Source organism: Pseudorasbora parva, chromosome 9, assembly GCF_024679245.1.
Source record: "Pseudorasbora parva isolate DD20220531a chromosome 9, ASM2467924v1, whole genome shotgun sequence".
Classification (NCBI taxonomy): domain Eukaryota; kingdom Metazoa; phylum Chordata; class Actinopteri; order Cypriniformes; family Gobionidae; genus Pseudorasbora; species Pseudorasbora parva.
In genome coordinates this window covers 1,865,901-1,886,300 of record NC_090180.1, presented here as the reverse complement: position 1 = coordinate 1,886,300, position 20,400 = coordinate 1,865,901, and the positions used below count along the sequence as shown (strand labels likewise).

The window sequence follows — 20,400 nt, the reverse complement described above, 5'->3', positions numbered from 1 at the left end:
TCATGACATCAACTTGACATTTCGTCACCTTTGTTTCCTTGTATGTGATTGTTTGAAGCCGTTTTTGACACCGCTAGAGTAAAAAAAATCGATACTGAAACGGAAAAAATAAATGCCGTTTTTTTTTTGCCGCAGCACATTCGCGTTCGGTGTGGAAGCGCTCATTACACAAACAGCTGACCAAAAAATAAAACCATTGTGCGAATTATTCGCACTTCAAAATCGCGTCCAGTGTGAAAGGGCCTTTAATCTTATGAAGCCACGATAATATTCTAACAACAAAAACGACTTTATTCAACAATTTCCATTGTAAATACAGTGCAGCTCTTGCGCCGTCATCACTTGCATGCGTTGTAGTTCTCGTAAGTGCTGCACTGCATTTACAACAGAACCTGTTAAATGAAGTCGTAATTTTTGTTTGTTTGTGTGCACAAAAGTATTCTCATCTTCATGGCATTAAGGCTGAACCGCTGGAGTCACATGGACTATTTTATCGAAGTCTTTACTTCCTTTCTGGACCTTGAAAGTGTTCATTGCTGTCTATGGAGGGGTCAGAGCTCTCAGATTTCATCAGAAATATCTTCACCTGTGTCTGTGTCTATCCCTTTAAGAACCCCTGGTCTAGATGCACAATCAACTACACCTAGATTGGTGTAGTCCATTCGAGTTCATTCTGAATCATGTCTATGCTTATAGTTTTCATCATTAAAACTCATAAACACATGATTATTTGGGTTTTTAATTTATAAACCTTAATTGGTTCTTCACTTTGTCATGTTCATGAGCTCTTGTGTTACATTTGAGGGACATCTTACCTTGATGAGTAAGGGCTTCTTTTGCCCATGGCCAGGTGGCGACTCCAGCAAGCTCCTCGCGTGCTGAATTATTAGCGAAGAACACGTTGAGTGTGTCTGAACTGTTTAGATGAAGCAGCTCCTTCAGTTCCTTTATGCTCAGATAAGCCCTGCAGGAGAGATATTGACACACAGTCAAACCACTTTGCTTAGAAAATAAGTTATTAGTCGGGGAAATGCCATAAACATGAATGAACAGCATGAAAGCCATTGGCCAAAGGAGAACTGGACCCGACTGAGCCTGCTTTCTCCCAAGTTTTTCCCTCCATTTCTGTCTCCTGATAGAGTTTGAGTTAATTTCCGCTATTGCCTTTTGCTTGTTTAGTTGGGGCATCTGTGTAATGGTACATATATTCATACCGAATCAATACAGGACGTCCGGTACGGTGCATGTGTGTACCGAACAGTTCCGAATCCAATCTTTAACAGTTAACAGTTGGCTTGTTATACACACGGATCATACTTCAATCCAAGTTCCCAGACGGACATATGAATGTATAGTTTTCCACTGAATCCATTGAATGTATAGTTTCGTTTTTCTGATCACTGTATATGCGAGTGAGCGCGATCATCTCGTCATAGTCAGAGAATAAACATGAATGAACATCTGAAGGTGTGTTGAGGATACGTCACAACTCACTGAAACGCATCATATGTGGTGTAATCGCTCAATCAGTGTTTCAACGGCGGACAGACGTCAATAAAACAGCTTGAGAACAATGTCCTGTAGCGTCACATTTACCTCAGAAGTCCTTCAGTGTCCACAGCTGTGAGTTCACTAGAGGAATCAACTCTTTCCCTGAATATATGACCTATATTAGCCTATATATTCACTATATTAGCCTATATATTCACTATATTAGCCTATATATTCACTATATTAGCCTATATATTCACTATATTAGCCTATATATTCACTATATTAGCCTATATATTCACGATATTAGCCTATATATTCACGATATTAGCCTATATATTCACGATATTAGCCTATATATTCACTATATTAGCCTATATATTCACTATATTAGCCTATATATTCACTATATTAGCCTATATATTCACTATATTAGCCTATATATTCATTATATTAGCCTATATATTCACTATATTAGCCTATATATTCACTATATTAGCCTATATATTCATTATATTAGCCTCTATATTCACTATATTAGCCTATATATTCACTATATTAGCCTATATATTCACTATATTAGCCTATATATTCACTATATTAACCAATATATTCACTATATTAGCCTATATATTCACTATATTAGCCTATATATTCACTATATTAGCCTATATATTCACTATATTAGCCAATATATTCACTATATTAGCCTATATATTCACTATATTAGCCTATATATTCACTATATTAGCCTATATATTCACTATATTAGCCTATATATTCACTATATTAGCCTATATATTCACTATATTAGCCTATATATTCACTATATTAGCCTATATATTCATTATATTAGCCTATATATTCATTATATTAGCCTCTATATTCACTATATTAGCCTATATATTCACTATATTAGCCTATATATTCACTATATTAGCCTATATATTCACTATATTAGCCAATATATTCACTATATTAGCCTATATATTCACTATATTAGCCTATATATTCACTATATTAGCCTATATATTCACTATATTAGCCAATATATTCACTATATTAGCCTATATATTCACTATATTAGCCTATATATTCATTATATTAGCCTATATAATCATTTTATTAGCCTATATATTCATTATATTAGCCTATATATTCACTTTATTAGCCTATATATTCACTGAATTAGCCTATATATTCACTATATTAACCTATATATTCACTATATTAGCCGATATATTCCCTATATTAGCCTATATAATCATTTTATTAGCCTATATATTCATTATATTAGCCTATATATTCACTATAATAACCTATATATTCACTATATTAGCCTATATATTCACTATATTAGCCTATATATTCACTATATTAGCCTATGTATTCACTATATTAACCTATATATTCACTATATTAGCCTATATATTCACTATATTAACCTATATATTCACTATATTAGCCGATATATTCACTATATTAGCCTATATATTCATTATATTAGCCTATATATTCACTATATTAGCCTATATAATCATTTTATTAGCCTATATATTCATTATATTAGCCTATATATTCACTATATTAGCCTATATATTCACTATATTAGCCTATATATTCACTATATTAGCCTATATATTCATTATATTAGCCTATATATCCACTATATTAGCCTATATATTCACTATATTAGCCTATATATTCACTATAATAGCCTATATATTCACTATATTAGCCTATATATTCACTATATTAGCCTATATATTCATTATATTAGCCTATATATTCATTATATTAGCCTATATATTCACTATATTAGCCTATATATTCATTAAATTAGCCTATATATTCACTATATTAGCCTATATATTCAGTATATTAGCCTATATATTCAGTATATTAGCCTATATACTCATTATATTAGCCTATATATTCACTATATTAGCCTATATATTCACTATATTAGCCTATATATTCATTATATTAGCCTATATATTCACTATATTAGCCTATATATTCGCTATATTAGCCTATATATGCATTATATTAGCCTATATAATCATTATATTAACCTATATATTCATTATATTAGCCTATATATTCACTATATTAGCCTATATATTCACTATATTAGCCTATATATTCACTATATTAGCCTATATATTCACTATATTAGCCTATATATTCACTATATTAGCCTATATATTCACTATATTAGCCTATATATTCACTATATTAGCCTATATATTCATTATATTAGCCTATATATCCACTATATTAGCCTATATATTCACTATATTAGCCTATATATTCACTATATTAGCCTATATATTCATTATATTAGCCTATATATTCATTATATTAGCCTATATATTCATTATATTAGCCTATATATTCACTATATTAGCCTATATATCCACTATATTAGCCTATATATTCACTATATTAGCCTATATATTCACTATATTAGCCTATATATTCACTATATTAGCCTATATATTCACTATATTAGCCTATATATTCATTATATTAGCCTATATATCCACTATATTAGCCTATATATTCACTATATTAGCCTATATATTCACTATATTAGCCTATATATTCACTATATTAGCCTATATATTCATTATATTAGCCTATATATTCATTATATTAGCCTATATATTCACTATATTAGCCTATATATTCACTATATTAGCCTATATATCCACTATATTAGCCTATATATTCACTATATTAGCCTATATATTCACTATATTAGCCTATATATTCACTATATTAGCCTATATATTCATTATATTAGCCTATATATTCATTATATTAGCCTATATATTCACTATATTAGCCTATATATTCATTATATTAGCCTATATATTCATTATATTCTACTGAACCTACATTGTAAAAAAGGCAAATTTTAAACGTTTGCAGTACAATCGACTTGGATGTTTATTTCAACTTAAATTATGTTAAACTGACTTTAAAAAATGAGTTACATCTTGTATAACTAATAAAAAAAAGTTTAACATTTCTTAACTTATTTTGATGAGTTAAAACAATGTAAAAACATATGTTGTCATAACTTATTGAACATATAATTTTTTGCAGTGTAAATGTAAATGTACATTTATACATATTATTTAGACATATGGTGATCAAAGCATTAATTATTAACACACTGAGTAACCATAATTACTCAGTGTGTTAATAATTAACGCTTTCATTATGTATTTCTGGTTAATTCAGGTAGTTATTAAACATTAAGTAGTTTTCAGTGAACTAAATATCTAAAGTGAGGATGATTTATGCCCTGTAAAGCTTTTACGTTTCGTCTAAACGGAAAAAGGAAACAAAGACAACACAGATACAGAACATAGACGTATTGATTTCAAGATGCAAAAAAGTAAACTGTACACTTGATATAATATGTAAAAATAAACCTCTGCAATATAATATAAAATATTTTTTACAAAGAACTAAAAAAACAAGAAAGTTAATATAAATGAAAAATAAGCTACAAAAAGAAAGCCTGAGCTTTAAATCTCTTCTTTTAAAAAAGCTTTACAAGGCATAAATCCTCCTCACTCTAAGTGAACTCACAGAAATAGCTCACCGGCAACTACTAAATGTTTAATAACTACCTGAATTAACCAGGAATACATTATTAAGGCATTAATTATTAACTCATTAAGTAACACTTTATGTCTAAATAATACTTTGTATAAATGTACATTTACATAGTTTATTAAACATTTACTTACACTTTCTAAATTATCTTATGAACCACTGCACTGTAAAAAATTATTTAAAAAAAAAGTTACCTGGTTGCCTTAAAATTTTGAGTTCATTGAAATTAAAATTTTGAGTTAATACAATGAAAATTTTTTGAGATTCGACAGCCTTTATTAAAATATTATTAAAAGATTTTGTAAGCACATTGGGTAATTATGTGTGTGTTATTTCTGATGACGCAGTGAAACATGCATAATTGTGCTATTTTCATGATTTAGCACATTTTTTATGTGGTTCAGATACAAAAATATTTTGAGTTTCTATTTATTAAACTAATTTCCTTCATTGTATCAACTAAAATTTTTAATTTCAATAAACTCACAATTTTAAGGCAACCAGGTTACTTACTTTTTTTAGTTAAACCAACAAAAAACACCACAATTTTTTACAGTGTGACAGCTCCTAAATAACTGGTTTGTAAATAATAAAATAGTTGATTTATAAAGGTTGAATTGATTATTAATAAAGTATGAAAATATAATTATTAAACACATTATAGATCTGCTTACAAATCAAGAAAAAGCATGTATTTATAAAGTGCTTACTAATATCTATTAATACTTAATGATGAATAAATTATTAATTGACTTTTTACTGATGCTTAATGGATGATTCATAGCGTGAGTTATTATAAAGTGTTACCAATTTAGCAGATTTTAAGTATACCAAATTTTCAACAACAACAAAAATATACAGTTGCAAGGTATTTATATAAAGTATTATGTAAATGTAAATGCATACTTAACATAAAATAAATGTGTTTCAAATAAATGTATGTGTATTTGTTTATCACTAGGAAAAGTAGTTGTTCATTTTTTCTATGCTGGATTGAGACTGGCAAATTGAGACATAAAAGGGACTGAATTTCACATTTAATAAATTAACGGCTAAATACGTAAGCAACTGGAATTTGTAGGAGAACTAACATAAAATTTACTGCGGCATGATTTCATACACAGTATGTGTTTTTTTTTAAATTTGCCTCTTGACTTTTATTAGCCATTTTAAAAACAACAGTCATAAAAAAAATCACTTTATGTCACAGTGATTAGAGATTATAATTGTTCGAACTGGTTATGGCGCATGAAACGATTACTACCCACTCCCAGCTGTGATGAATCGCCATAGAGCCGCTTTGATGTGTGACGGTAACATATTTATACTTTGGAATATGTCACGTGTCGTTTTTTTTAAGCCTTTGCACTTCATATCTTTGGCCTGTTGGTTTGAAGAGGTCTGGGTTCTTAATGCCCTTTCGATCATGCCAAAGGGTCGAGCCTATTAGCTGAAACTCGTACTGTTTCATGGTCCCGTTCCATGTGAGAATAAACCAACCATCGTACTTCTGATGTCTTTTCTTTATTAAACAAGCAAAAGCTGAGCCAATCTTTCTCAGTGCCTAAAGCTCTCTAATATGGCTAATTCAGAAAATAATGCAAATGATTTAACAATTCATAATCACATGACTTAAAGGTGAACAGTGTGCTTTTCCACGTGTTCTGGAAAAAATAAACAGTGATGTTCCACAAATATATTTTGTTTAGTGAATCATTGTTGAAGACAAAGTCAATCTGATGCAGAAAACTGGCAATACAGCACGAATAGCAAAAGTGAAGGTCGCACATGACATTTTTTTTCATTCCTATTCACAATTCTTTCTTTTTCTTTCGGGTGTTCCCTTCAGGGGTCGCCACAGCGAATCATCTGCCTCCATCTATTCCTATCCTCTGTATCCTCTTCTCTCAGACCGACTACCTCCATGTCCTCCTTCACTGCATCCATAAACCTCCTCTTTGGTCTTCCTCTTGACCTCCTGCCGGGCAGCTCCAACCTCAGCATCCTTTTACTGATATATTAATAATAAATAATAATGGGTTCGATTTATATAGCGCTTTTCAAGGCACTCAAAGCGCTTTACATTGAAGGGGGGAATCTCCTCAACCACCACCAATGTGCAGCACCACCTGGATGATGCGACGGCAGCCATTTGTGCCAGAACGCTCACCACACACCAGCTGATTGGTGGAGAGGAGCTGAGCTACAGGAGGAAGAGCTAGAGGTACAGGAGGAATGGTCAGAGGAGGGAGAGTGAATATTTCATTTCTTTTATTCCTATTCACTTTTCATTCATATTCATCCAATATTCACTCTCCCTCCTCTGAACATGTCCAATCCATCTCAACATGGCCTCTCTAACTTTGTCTCCAAAACATCTCACATGTGCTGTCCCTCTGATGGACTCATTCCTGACCCTATCCATCCTCGTCACTCCCAAAGAGAACCTCAACATCTTCAGCTCTGCTACCTCTAGCTCTTCCTCCTGTCTTTTCCTCAGTGCTACTGTCTCCAAACCATACAACATCGCTGTATGGTTATATTCACAATATATATATTATATATATATTTTTTTGCAGATAAAATTGTGATTTACAATTTCTATAAAATCTATAATTTCTATGTTAAAGCGCCACTTAGTGATATTTTCCCCCATCTAGCGGTGTAAAGGTATTTGACCATCCAGAGAATATTAGTTTCTGTTCGTCTCAATTCAGATTTCGATTTGACTCCTACGGTGGCCGATTTAGTCCAAGATTAACACGGCTTCCAGTTCAACCTAGTCCATGAGTGCCATCGAGTGTTAAAACACGAAAAGTGAAGCTTGAATGTACGGGTATGTCCCTCTTTGGCTAATGTACTTTCAAGACGGAGGAGCAACATGGCGACCGGCATTCGAACCCCTCACCCGTATGTGTTTTCAATGGCATATTATAACCTTACGAGGATACTTTATTTCTTGAAAAAACTAAGTAAACTAAGTGTTTTTAGCTAAGAATAAACAAAAAATGTTACACAGTGTAGCTTTAACAAATGTCAGTGTTTTTCCAAAACCTTCCTGGCTTACATTTGAGCGCTTAGACCAAATATACAAATAAATGCGTGGAATCCACATGTACCAGCAGAGCCGTGTTATCCTAATGGGCACCATGGGCTGCAGCCCAGGGCCCCGAACACCAGGCGGCCCCCGAGACAATTCTCTTTTTGGATCGAGGTTGACCATCGTTGTCACACACCCGAATCGAGTCACAGCGGACACCCAGTACATCGTCACCTCAACATGTCGAACGAAAATGTATGAAAATATGACAGTGGCAGGGGCGGATCTACCGGGGTTTCAGCTGCCACCCCAAAATAAAGACCATTGCCAACCCGGCAGGCAGCTAGTGTATCCCAATGCATAAAATATAAATCGTTCCTCTACCGATTTACATTAGTGTCACTTCAAATGTGATGATAATAGCAATAAAACACGTCTTTCTATTATTGTGTAGTAGTCCAACAAATGACTCCTATATGAACTGCTTAGATCTGCAACGCATAGTTTGATCACGAATAAATCGCCTGTTATACGTCTCAATGTTAACAGATATCAGCTTTCTCATGGATGCGGTCCGGCAGTGCTTTCCAGGAGCGGTGCGTCTGCAGCAGCACAAATTAAAGTGACAGAACATTGTTTGCATTAAAATAAACATGCATTGAAGTGAAAATCTGGTTATTCACCACAAATTCATGTCATTTAAAGTTTCAATGACTTTTTGCCTTGAGTAAAGCAAGAAAACATTTAGGTAAATAGGGAGACATAATGGAGAGCTCTGGTCCTTTCTTGAAGGTGGAGAAATAAAATTCTTTATGACCTGCAGGATTTCTTAAAAGATTTAAAAATTAAAGAAATGAAAGACTAGATTTTGTGTCTATTGTAAGTTTTAATGTAAAACGATTTTGATTTTAGCATAGGCCTAGTTTAAATATTTTGCCACTTGTATGAGCATTATAATAAATATAAAGTAAATATAAAGTGATTAATTCAATTAAACGCTGTTTAAACGTGACATTTAAAGGGTGTATTGTAATGCTGACAATAATCTGTATTGTTTGTCATGCTTTGTAAATTAATATTTATACGAACTTGTAATAGATTTAAGTTTCCAGTCCAGCTATCAGGTAACAGTTTTTACACAAAAATAGCATTCTTTTATCATTTTTTTCTTCTTTTTTTGTTTTTTGTTCTTGTTATATTGTTTGTAATGAATTGATTGAGGAATACTAAGAAGGTTGATGTCTAATGTTAAAATATAAATGAGGAGGAGGGTAGTGAATTATGGGTTAAGTGTGTAACTCATCAAGATAAAATAAATACATTACCACACATTTCAAATCAAATCAACATATCTAGGTTACAAACATTTGTACTTTTAGGCAACAATTCAAATTTTACAGTGTAAGAGGCCTAAGCTAATAATATTTCTACTGGCTTCAATAATCAGTGTTTTTCCCCCCATGCCCAGATTAGTGGTTCACTAATAACTGTAAGCTGTGAGTGCTGACCAGTCCAGCCTTTGAGTATGTTTAGGGAAGAATATATTTCTATACAGATGAATCAAATCTATTATCAAAAAAAAAAAACACTTGTCAGTTTTTCCCTAAGCTTTTGCACGGGGGAAATCTAATACTAACCACAAACCAACTGTTGCCACAAAAATGCTTATTCAGGGAACAAACACAACATGACAAAACCAACAGCAAATTAAAATGTCAGCACAGTCCTCTAATCAGAGCAATCGGGGAGATTCGGTTCTGGTCGGTCGGCAACACAGATTCACTGACACTGGGTTTATTTGGGTTCTGCCACAACAGCCTGGTCTCACCCTTAATACGTAGGTATTAATACGTTACTTTCAAAGAGACTAAACGTACGTCTTAGTACGTTTGGAGAAGTGCTAAAATGTAAAATATAGACGTATTTGCAACATTTAAACGTAGTATTATTACATTTTTACAGCTAAAAAACGTAAAATATTTACGAATCCATCATGAAATCTTTTTTTTTGAGAATACAAAACTTTATTCTGGTAAAAACATTTTTTTTTTATATATATATCATAAAGATATCTATATAATTTCCCTTTGACCATTTTATTGATTAATCTACGATCCCTTAACACTACCCAAAACCTAAACCTACCAATTTAATACAGAATATAAAGAAAATAAAAGGTAAAACGTTGGAAAATGACGATTTTGGTAACAATATAGCATTAAAAAAATATTTTGAACGGCTAATCCTACACTTACCCCTAAACCTACCCATTAGCATTTATTAAAACAACATACTGTTATAAATCAAAGCATAACAGACAGACCAGTGTACTCACAATAATTTATTTATTGCAAAAATGTCAAAAGCGGTACCAAAAGTAGTTCAAATGAAGATGTGTTGCAGTCGCAGTCCTCTCAGGTGGTACATAACGTTAATAGTTTTGTATGAGGTACAGAGCAGAATGTTAGCTTAGCTATTAATCAATGAAAATATTAATCCGGCTTCTCTCCGTGAAGTTGCGCGTTTCCCATTTCAAATACAAATCGACTGAAACACGACATGTCAAAATCTGTGACGAAGCAGGCGAGAGCCAATGAGCGTTCGATGCCACTGCCGTAAATCATGTCGTAACGCTTCATGAGGGCGCGTTTTTTAAATTTGAATTTACGAGCGCGAGAATTGATGTTTGCCGTTGCGCTACTGAGGAGATGAAGATCACCGGGCTCAATTTTAGATTTGTTTCTCGCAAACATATAGATTCTAACGATTTGGATTACAGCAAACGAATAAAGTGTTGCGTTTTGTGAATTGATGTTGTGTTTTGGTGTATCTTGTGATCGCCAGTTGCTGAATAGGAGAAAATGCCTTTTTATGTCTCACAGCAAACAACAAGCTAAATACTGCAAAATGGTTGGCAAGAATGTTATTCATCTGACGGTTTTAAATTTCAGTCTTCTTTTAACATTATCTAGTCATCCGAAATGAGTTTGTAGTGATGTCACGAGAGCAAAATGTTATTTTATATTTCTGTTATTTTATATTAGGTTGATTAACTTAGTAAAATGCATTTAATAAATGTGACTGAAAACATGTATTGATGTGACTATTGGATATAAAATAAACAATATTAATGCCACGATTTATGGGAGCCGGTGGCTGGCTGCTTACACGTTAACGTCGATAATTTACATTTTAGTGCTGTCAATACGTCAATATTGTACATTTTAATGCTGTTAATAAGTCAGTATTGTACGTTTTATTGTGTGTGAAAACGTTAGTAAATGTACGTGTAGTAGAATCACACTTTACGTAAAAATACTCACGTATTTTCATGAGATCACGTTGGCCACAAAAATACTGACATTAAATATTGAATATCATCTCAATATTTGCCCTCTTTACATTGAGAAATCAATGTTAAGTGGTCTCTTAATTTTTCCAGAGCTGTTATATATATATATATATATATATATATATATATATATATATATATATATATATATATATATATATATATATATATATATATATATATATATATATATATATTTATATTTATATATATATATATATTATAAAAGTTATTATTGTCACTGTATATATAACTATTATATATATATATAAACAGTGACAATAATGACTTTTATAATGTTCACATTAAAAAGTCATTATTGTCACTGTTAATGAATTTAATGCCTTTGCTGAAGGAAAGTATTGGTATTAAAAGTATTTTCAATTATGTACGTATAGTACCATTCAATAGTTTGAGGTCAGTGAGATCTAAAAACAAACAAACAAACAAATAAATAAAAAAATAAAACAACAACAAAAAAAAAAACATAAATAATTTTATATTGAAAAAAAACAATACAAAACATATTTTTACAAACAACATTTTCTTTTGACAAGTCACTTTTTTATACTTCAGAATTGTCCATTCCACCAGAGACTTGTGCCAAAAATTCCCAGTCTTCTGCACTTTAAGCGGCACTAAATGGAACTGCAAAAATAATACAAATTCTCTCCTTGCCCCATCTTCCATTATTCTGACAAACAAGTATTTCCAAACTCACACCAACATGTCTGGCCACTCAAATAAAGGTTTTAAAAGCAATTGTTAACCCTTTCTGGGTTTTTCCGGATGTTTTGTGCTCAGTGGTCTCCCCATTTGCTCAAAACTAGGATAGAGTAAAGTATTTTAAGAAGACTACTCACTTCACCTTTCAGGTGGACACAATCCAAAAAAGCAGGTAGTTTCCAAACCATCGATCCACATATCTCGCAGCAGAATGAATAAAGAAATAAATACATCATAAATCGTTAAAATAGCTGAGCATCTATCAAAGTTAATTACTAAAGAGAAGAGATATCAGGTAGTTCAGTTCTATTGGCTTAAACGTCTGGACTAAAATGTCTTTGCTTTCTTCTCGTTCCATTTCTGGAGCTTGCCAAAAAAGCACCTGGTGGTTCCCTTGTGCTGTTTCTCTCTGCTTCAACAACAAATTTGAGTAGTGACAGCCATTGGCAGGTACTCGAGCTTCACTGCCCAGCAGCAGATACCGGGGCTGTAACTCACGCAGCGAAACATTAAAATCCCAGACCTCCGCATAAAAAGCACGCTATACAATTGCCATCAAAATGTCATCCCTGCATTAATTCTCTGCAAACTCTGGACCGTTGCCTCAGTTATACGCACTTTGAAGCATGGTAAGGAAAGACCTATCTAGGGGCTTATGAGCCCAAGGTTAATCCGGTCCTATTGGCTATCAGCATTTCCACTTATTGACACATCATATTTAGAGGAAAACAAGTCCAGCGAATGAACCTTTGGGTTATTCAGTACCTTTGGATTGCTTTTTGAATATGAAGTGCCAAGGACAGCATGCTACTCTAGGTCACCATTACTACAAACTGTTGGCTTTGATAGAATTAGGGAGGTTTGACGTTCCCTGAGGAAAACTATCTTTTAGCATTCCCAATCATCTCAATGGTAGTTTCTCGGCTGGCACAGGAACGCAGGAAAATTACATCAACTATCCTGATCTGTGAGAAAGGGAGAACTGTCTATTTCAAAACAAAACTGGGAAATGGTTTGAAATAATAGCAACAAACCAGGTCAAACGTTGGTCCGCATCTCCCCGGAGTGTGTACATGAAGTTTTAGCTCCACAGATCATGTTTAGCCAGCAGCCATATCACCCTGCAGCCCAAGACTGGTTTCCCACTGAAGCTAAGCAGGGCTGAGCCTGGTCAGTACCTGGATGGGAGACCAAATGGGAAAACCAGGAGCTGCTGGTAGAGGTGTTGGTGAGGCCAGCAGGGGGCGCTCACCCTGTGGTCTGTGTGGGTCCTAACACCCCAGTATAGTGATGGGGACACTATACTGACAAAGAGCACCGTCTTTCGGAAGAGACGTTAAACCGAGGTCCTGACTCTCTGTGGTCATTAAAAATCCCAGGATGTCTTTCGGAAAAAGAGTAGGGGTGTAACCCCGGCATCCTGGCCAAATTTGCCCATTGGTTTCTGTCCATCGTGGCCTCCTAATAATCCCCCTATCCTGATTGGCTTCATCACTCGGTCTCCTCTCCACCAATCAGCTGGTGTGTGGTGAGCGTTCTGGCGCAATATGGCTGCCGTCGCATCATCCAGGTGGATGCTGCACATTGGTGGTGGTTGAGGAGATTCCCCCCTTCTATGTAAAGCGCTTTGAGTGCCTTGAAAAGCGCTATATAAATCGAACACTATTATTATTATTATTATTATTATTATTATTATTATTATTATTATGTTTTATAGCATGGTAAAATTTTCACTTTTTGAAGGTGAGGAAAAACGTGCCGTTTTTGTGTGTGTCCCTTTAAATGCAAATGAGCTGCTGCTCATTATAGCGGCTCTGATGACTTCATGCAGACAGACAATGAGACTGTTCAGCCTTTTGTGTTTACACTGGATGAAGAGACTCAAGGAGAAGTGAGAACATGATAAACAACCCGTTCTCACTCCCAAGGCGTCAAAATCCGAAGCATGGTCAAGTGTCTTCTGCGTCACAATGAAGATGCTAAAGGTGCCCCTTGGTGTCATGTTTCGACACGCTGGGTGCTCCATTCATTTCAAGAAGAAGCCTTTGGCGTCATACACAAACGCAATGAGTATGGGAATATTATCGCAACGGTGAAATTGTTTTATTGAAATGATTTATTGGTTTATAATTTTGCCATTATGACATGTTGGAGTGTGATTCTCAATTTAATCAGCAAGCATAATTTCATTTACATTTATTTTATTTACACTATTTAGACACGTTTTAACATGTAACCCAACCCATCCCTAAAACTATCCATTTGTGTGAACATGATATAAAACACAGGATATAACATACGACTGCATCCACGAGTTATTCAAAAAGTTAAATAATCCATGTTTTCCGAGGCCAAACGATTGATTTGCATGAAGAAAATCCCCAAAGGCGATCAGCATCTCCATCAACCGAAGATCATGAACACATCATATTTCAAATATTGCCGCCCGTTACGTCAGATTTCATAGTGAAATGTCATTGGCTCTCGTGTGTCTTGTGACCGATCGCATCATTACGTCAGCAGTGATTGTGAAATGTCATTGGCTCTCGTGTGTCTTGTGACCGATCGCGTCATTACGTCAGCAGTGATTGTGAAATGTCATTGGCTCTCGTGTGTCTTGTGACCGATCGCGTCATTACGTCAGCAGTGATTGTGAAATGTCATTGGCTCTCGTGTGTCTTGTGACCGATCGCGTCATTACGTCAGCAGTGATTGTGAAATGTCATTGGCTCTCGTGTGTCTTGTGACCGATTGCGTCATTATGTCAGCAGTGATTGTGAAATGTCATTGGCTCTCCTGTGTCTTGTGACCGATTGCGTCATTATGTCAGCAGTGATTGTGAAATGTCATTGGCTCTCCTGTGTCTTGTGACCGATTGCGTCATTATGTCAGCAGTGATTGTGAAATGTCATTGGCTCTCCTGTGTCTTGTGACCGATTGCGTCATGCTCAGTAGTCATTTGAATCATTTGAATGAGTTCTGAATGAGTTCGTTCACGGGGAAGCAGGATCATCATTTCAGCGATTAAAACATCAAGATCAACTCTGTTCTTCACATGAAGATATCGTATGACTTCAGAAGACTTGGAATGCAACATGAGCTAATACTTTTATACTGTTTTGGTCAGTTTTTGCAATAAATACTTGAGACTGTACATTTATTTGCCTGTTACGTGTTTTATATTGTTTAGATGTGGGTAGGTTTAGGGTAGGAGTTGGGTTAGTTGCTCCAAAATATAAACGTAGCCTTTAAATATTAATAAAATCATGTCTACTTTTACAAACGCAAAGAATTAAGATGTGCCTCGAAAACTGACGCCTTGCGGCACCTTTAGCGTCTTCGTTGTGACGCGGACGGCACTTGACCATGCTTCGGATTTTGACGCCTTGGGAGTGAGAACGGGTTGTGATACAGGACGTTTCTGAATCGATAGTTGATGAATTTATGAGTTATCAGTGACTTGAAGATCGTTTAGCATATTCTGTCATGATAATCTAACCCCCTTTGTTGTGTGTTCCTGGGGGAGGAGTTTATGCAAATTTCTGGGTTAATGATGTCCTTAAAGGGATAGTTCACTTTAAAATGAAAATCCTGTTATCCTTTACTCACCCTCAATTTGTTTCAAACCTGTATGAATTTCTTTCTTTAGCTAAACACAAGGGAAGATATTTTGAAGAATGTCAGTAACCAAACAGTTAACTGGAGCCATTGACTTTCATAGTAGTTTTTTTTTCCTACTATGGAAGTCAATGGCTCCAGTTAACTGTTTGGTTACTGACATTCTTCAAAATATCTTCCCTTGTGTTCAGCTAAAGAAAGAAATTCATACAGGTTTGAAACAAACTGAGGTTGAGTAAGGGATGACAGGATCTTTATTTTTTAAAGGATTTTTAAAGTGAACTATCCCTTTAACCCTGGAGGAAGCTTGTGTAGTCCCTAACAGCAGTTTGTTGTAGTCCTTAAAAAGCAATTTCTACAAAAGAAAATATCTCCCTTTCATCTGAACTTTGAGCGTTGTAACCTTCTTCTTCTTCTTCTTCTTCTTAATTATAAGGTATTATAATATTATTTAGTCAGAATGCACTACTTTTCAGTGGCTGAAAGACAGATACATTCTCCCAGCAGAGTGTGTAGTTGCATCACCAGGGGCTAAAAGGCCATGCTAACCAGTCAAACTGTGTAGAAACAGCGTTGAGATGGTGTTCAACTGATTTATTATCCACCACCCATGGACAGATTTAAAAAAAAATGCTTTGCCTGTGGATTTCGGCTATAAAGTTGCTGTTGTCTTCTTTAAAAGTGTCCAAGGGCAAAAATACCAAAAGATTGTTTCTCAGACCACCATCCAATTCTATCATCAGGGCCCTATTAATCTCTATAGGAGCCCTTCAGGAACCGAAAGGCATATCTTGAAGAAAACTTGTTCTCAAGCAACCATAAAATGACAACAGCTGGAGGCTGAGACACGAGGTCTCTATGCACACTGAGCCTGGAACAACACTTCTCAGGACTGCATCTGGAATTGTGACATTTAGCGACATTATCCTGCTGTAATATTCAGTCTGAATATGATCAAACATTTATGTGAACATTTATATATACAATAAGTGTAGTCTGCATTGCTAGCAAAAAGGTTAAAATGATGCATCATTACCATACATCTTACATTATATGTGATATCCAATTGAATAATCTGATCTCCTAACTGGTAAAGCTACTCAAAATATATAACAAGTATTAAAAAGTTTCAAACGTGAATTAAAAATGCATGTTGCAGGTTTTCTATGCACGTTTTTACACTCAGAAGAAAGTATAGTTCACTTCAAAATATGAACCTATCTCATCCAAGATGTTACGTTTTTTGAGGGAAAACATTCCAGGATTTTTCTCCACATAAAAGATTTCAATGGGAACCAACGGAAAGGTCCAAATCAATGCAGTTTCAGAGGAAGAGCTTCAGAGACTCTGATGATCCCAGAGGAATAGAGTCTGATCCAGACTAACCATCAGACATTTTCTAAAAATACACTCTAAAAAATGCTGGGTTAAAAACAACCCAAGTTGGGTTGAAAATGCACCGACCTAACAATTGGGTTGTTTTAACCCAATGGTTGAGTTGTTCTTACCCAGCAATTGGGTTGTCTTAAGCAACATTTAACCCAACCACTGGGTTAAAACTACTCAACCACTGGGTTAAAACAACCCAACCACTGGGTTAAAACAACTCAACCACTGGGTTAAAACAACTCAACCATTGGGTTAAAACAACCCAACCACTGGGTTAAAACAACTCAACCACTGGGTTAAAACAACCCAACCACTGGGTTAAAACAACTCAACCACTGGGTTAAAACAACCCAACCACTGGGTTAAAACAACTCAACCACTGGGTTAAAACAACTCAACCATTGGGTTAAAACAACTCAATTGTTGGGTCGGTGCATTTTCAACCCAACTTGGGTTGTTTTTAACCCAGCATTTTTTAGAGTATAAATAAACATTTATACACTTTACCCTCAAATGCTCGACTTTGGTGTTGTTCTTCTTCACAGTGTGACATCATCACGTCGGAAAGGTCACATGACGCAGGAGGAAGTGCCGACCCAGTGTTAAAACGAACGTGCGAAGACTAAATCAAATGCTCTTTACACAAATAAAGGTGAAACAACGATGGTGGACGATTTTAAAGTTGGAGGAGAACATGAGATGAGTTTTTTTTTTGCTCTTCCACCTGTCGGTACTTCAAGAAACTTCCATCGATTTGGACATTCAACCGTTGGTTCCCATTGAAGTCCATTATATGGTGAAAATCCTTGAATGTTTTCCTAACTCTTTTCAACTGAAGAAAGACATGAACATCTTGGATGAGATTGGGGGGGTAAAGTATCAGGAAATGTTCATTTTGAAGTGAACTAAGTCTTAATAGAAGATCACTTTTTGTAATTAGACTATAGTGTGACTTTGTGAACATCTACTTTTATAGCATTAGAAAAATTAAAGACTGACAAGCCATCAAACAATCTGTACAGGAGCAAAACTGTCCTACCTTTCACAATGAATAGAGCCGAGACCTCTGGTTTTGTTGTTTAGCCATATTAAGTGTATACTTTGGCTCAGTTCTACATCCAAGTTTTGCTTGCTTTTTAAAGCTATTCCAGAAGGCCGATTTGTATGGTTTGCATGTTGAGTAACACAAAATGCTCTGACAATCAGGAAAAAAAACACTATTTCACAATAAGACACTTTGGTTTCCTTTTTCCTGATGCTGCTGTGAGAACATTTAACAAGCACATAACTTGTTTTTTAAATTTCTTGAACTTAAAAAAAAGCAAAACATTTTGCTGTTCCTCAGATCCTCAGCGAGGGATAGGGAATACGTTCAATCATTTTGTCTTGGTCTAGCACTTTAATACAATCAGTTTTGGTAGGAATGCATCTGCTAGGGATATAAATGTACATTGATAAATTGATATGGTAGTTGACTGTGGTACCTGCATCGATTTCAATATAAGCAAACAGCCATTCAAATATCATCTTGAGGGGTTTAGAAAGATTTTGCAATGCTCGAATTAGGACCAAAACATGTAGCCTGGATGCCAGCCGAACTCACAACATCTGAGCTCGGGCAGTTCAGTCTGGACTTGATCCATAGAGGAGTCATTATGCCTGAACAGAAACTGTTCGGACCAACAAAATCATCAGGGCGGGCTTTAACCGATGACGGACAGATGATCAACAGTAGCGTAATCATCACGTCATCAAAGGCGCTTGGGTTGAGTTTGCTCTAATCCTAAACGGAGAACTTGTTCGTATATGCATTCACCTTCACTATTTCTCTCTGAAATGATGATCGTGTTGGTAAGTGCTCTGTGTATCCTCACTTTTTTTTACAACACCGGCAAAGATTGTTTACACTCATCTTTTTCTTCTACCGCTACTTATTTCAGCGTGCGTTCAGACAGGGTTGCCAAGTTCTTACAACAAAACCCACCAACTACTAGCCCAAAACAAGCCCAATAGCTCTTCAAGCCCGAAAATAATGGCGTTTGGGGGGTAAAATGTGTTATTTTGGCAAGGTTACCTGCTAAAATTTGCATTCCTGGGTCTATATATCACATAATTGAGGTTGCTTTAAAACGCGGACATGGAAAACAACCGGCGGGAAAACCGCTGACTTGGCAACACAGTGCAGTTGAGTTCTGTTGACATTTGACAACTAATGTTATGCGTCGCTCTGCTGCTCTGATTGGTTGTTGGTTGTCTGTCCAATCGAGGTCTTTCCTGGTTGGGTTGAAACGCCCCATAATCACAGCCCAATGGAACATCAGACTCATATTCTGACTAGAATTGAGCACGTCAGGCGACAAAACATACACATCCCACTAAAATGACTAAGTGGAACCAGAGCCGGACAGTAACGGATCACATTTACTTGAGTGCAGTACTTGAGTAAAATTTTGAGGGATCTGTGCTTTACTCAAGTATCATTTTGGGGGAGTACTCATGACTTTCCTCAAGTACATTTGAGAGGCAAATATTGTACTCTTTACTTCAATAAATTTATATCCATAACCGTAAGTACCCATTACTTCTTCTAAAAAAAAGAAAAGAAAAGAAAAATTGGAAACAAGAAAAATCTCGGAAACCCTAAATTTGTTGTTTTGCTCTCAAACGTGATTGGATTGTGCAGGCGCCACTTATTGGGGCGGCCTATTAGCAATCAGCTTTCACCGAAGTCAACTCTATGGTCAGATTTAGATAAGAGATGAAACAATGGATGAAGACACAGCAGGTCCATCCGGGAATCTGCCAACCCGTGATATTCTTGAGTATGTGCGTGTTTAACACAGTCAGGTTCAAATGGGATCCATTAAAACTCTAGCAGAGGTTTGTCAGAGCGTTGCCATTGTGCTATTGCCTTGTGGACAAGTGAGAAATGATAAATAAAGCAACATGGTAAAAAGATGAAACTGACTTGATTTTACTTTCAATTCCTTTTACGTTCTCCAAGGTATTCACATTTTTCTCCATGTAGGATGTTTCTGTACATAAATGTAAGCACTGTGGCAGTAGTAATGCAATATTTAGAAAATGTACTTTTGATCCTCAAGTACTTTTAAAAACAAGTACTTTTAATTAAGTAGACATCTGAATATAG

The 20,400-nt window shown here is 35.1% G+C and overlaps 1 protein-coding gene across 1 annotated transcript in view; it reads right to left on the bottom strand.

The window, feature by feature from the left end:
• pappa2 (pappalysin 2) overlaps positions 1–20,400 on the bottom strand; it is a 139,704-nt gene that overhangs the window by 110,876 nt on the left and 8,428 nt on the right. Inside the window, exon 3 of the mRNA XM_067453476.1 lies at positions 816–964. Coding sequence (XP_067309577.1) covers positions 816–964 — 149 coding nt within the window. The remainder of the gene's footprint in view (positions 1–815; positions 965–20,400) is intronic.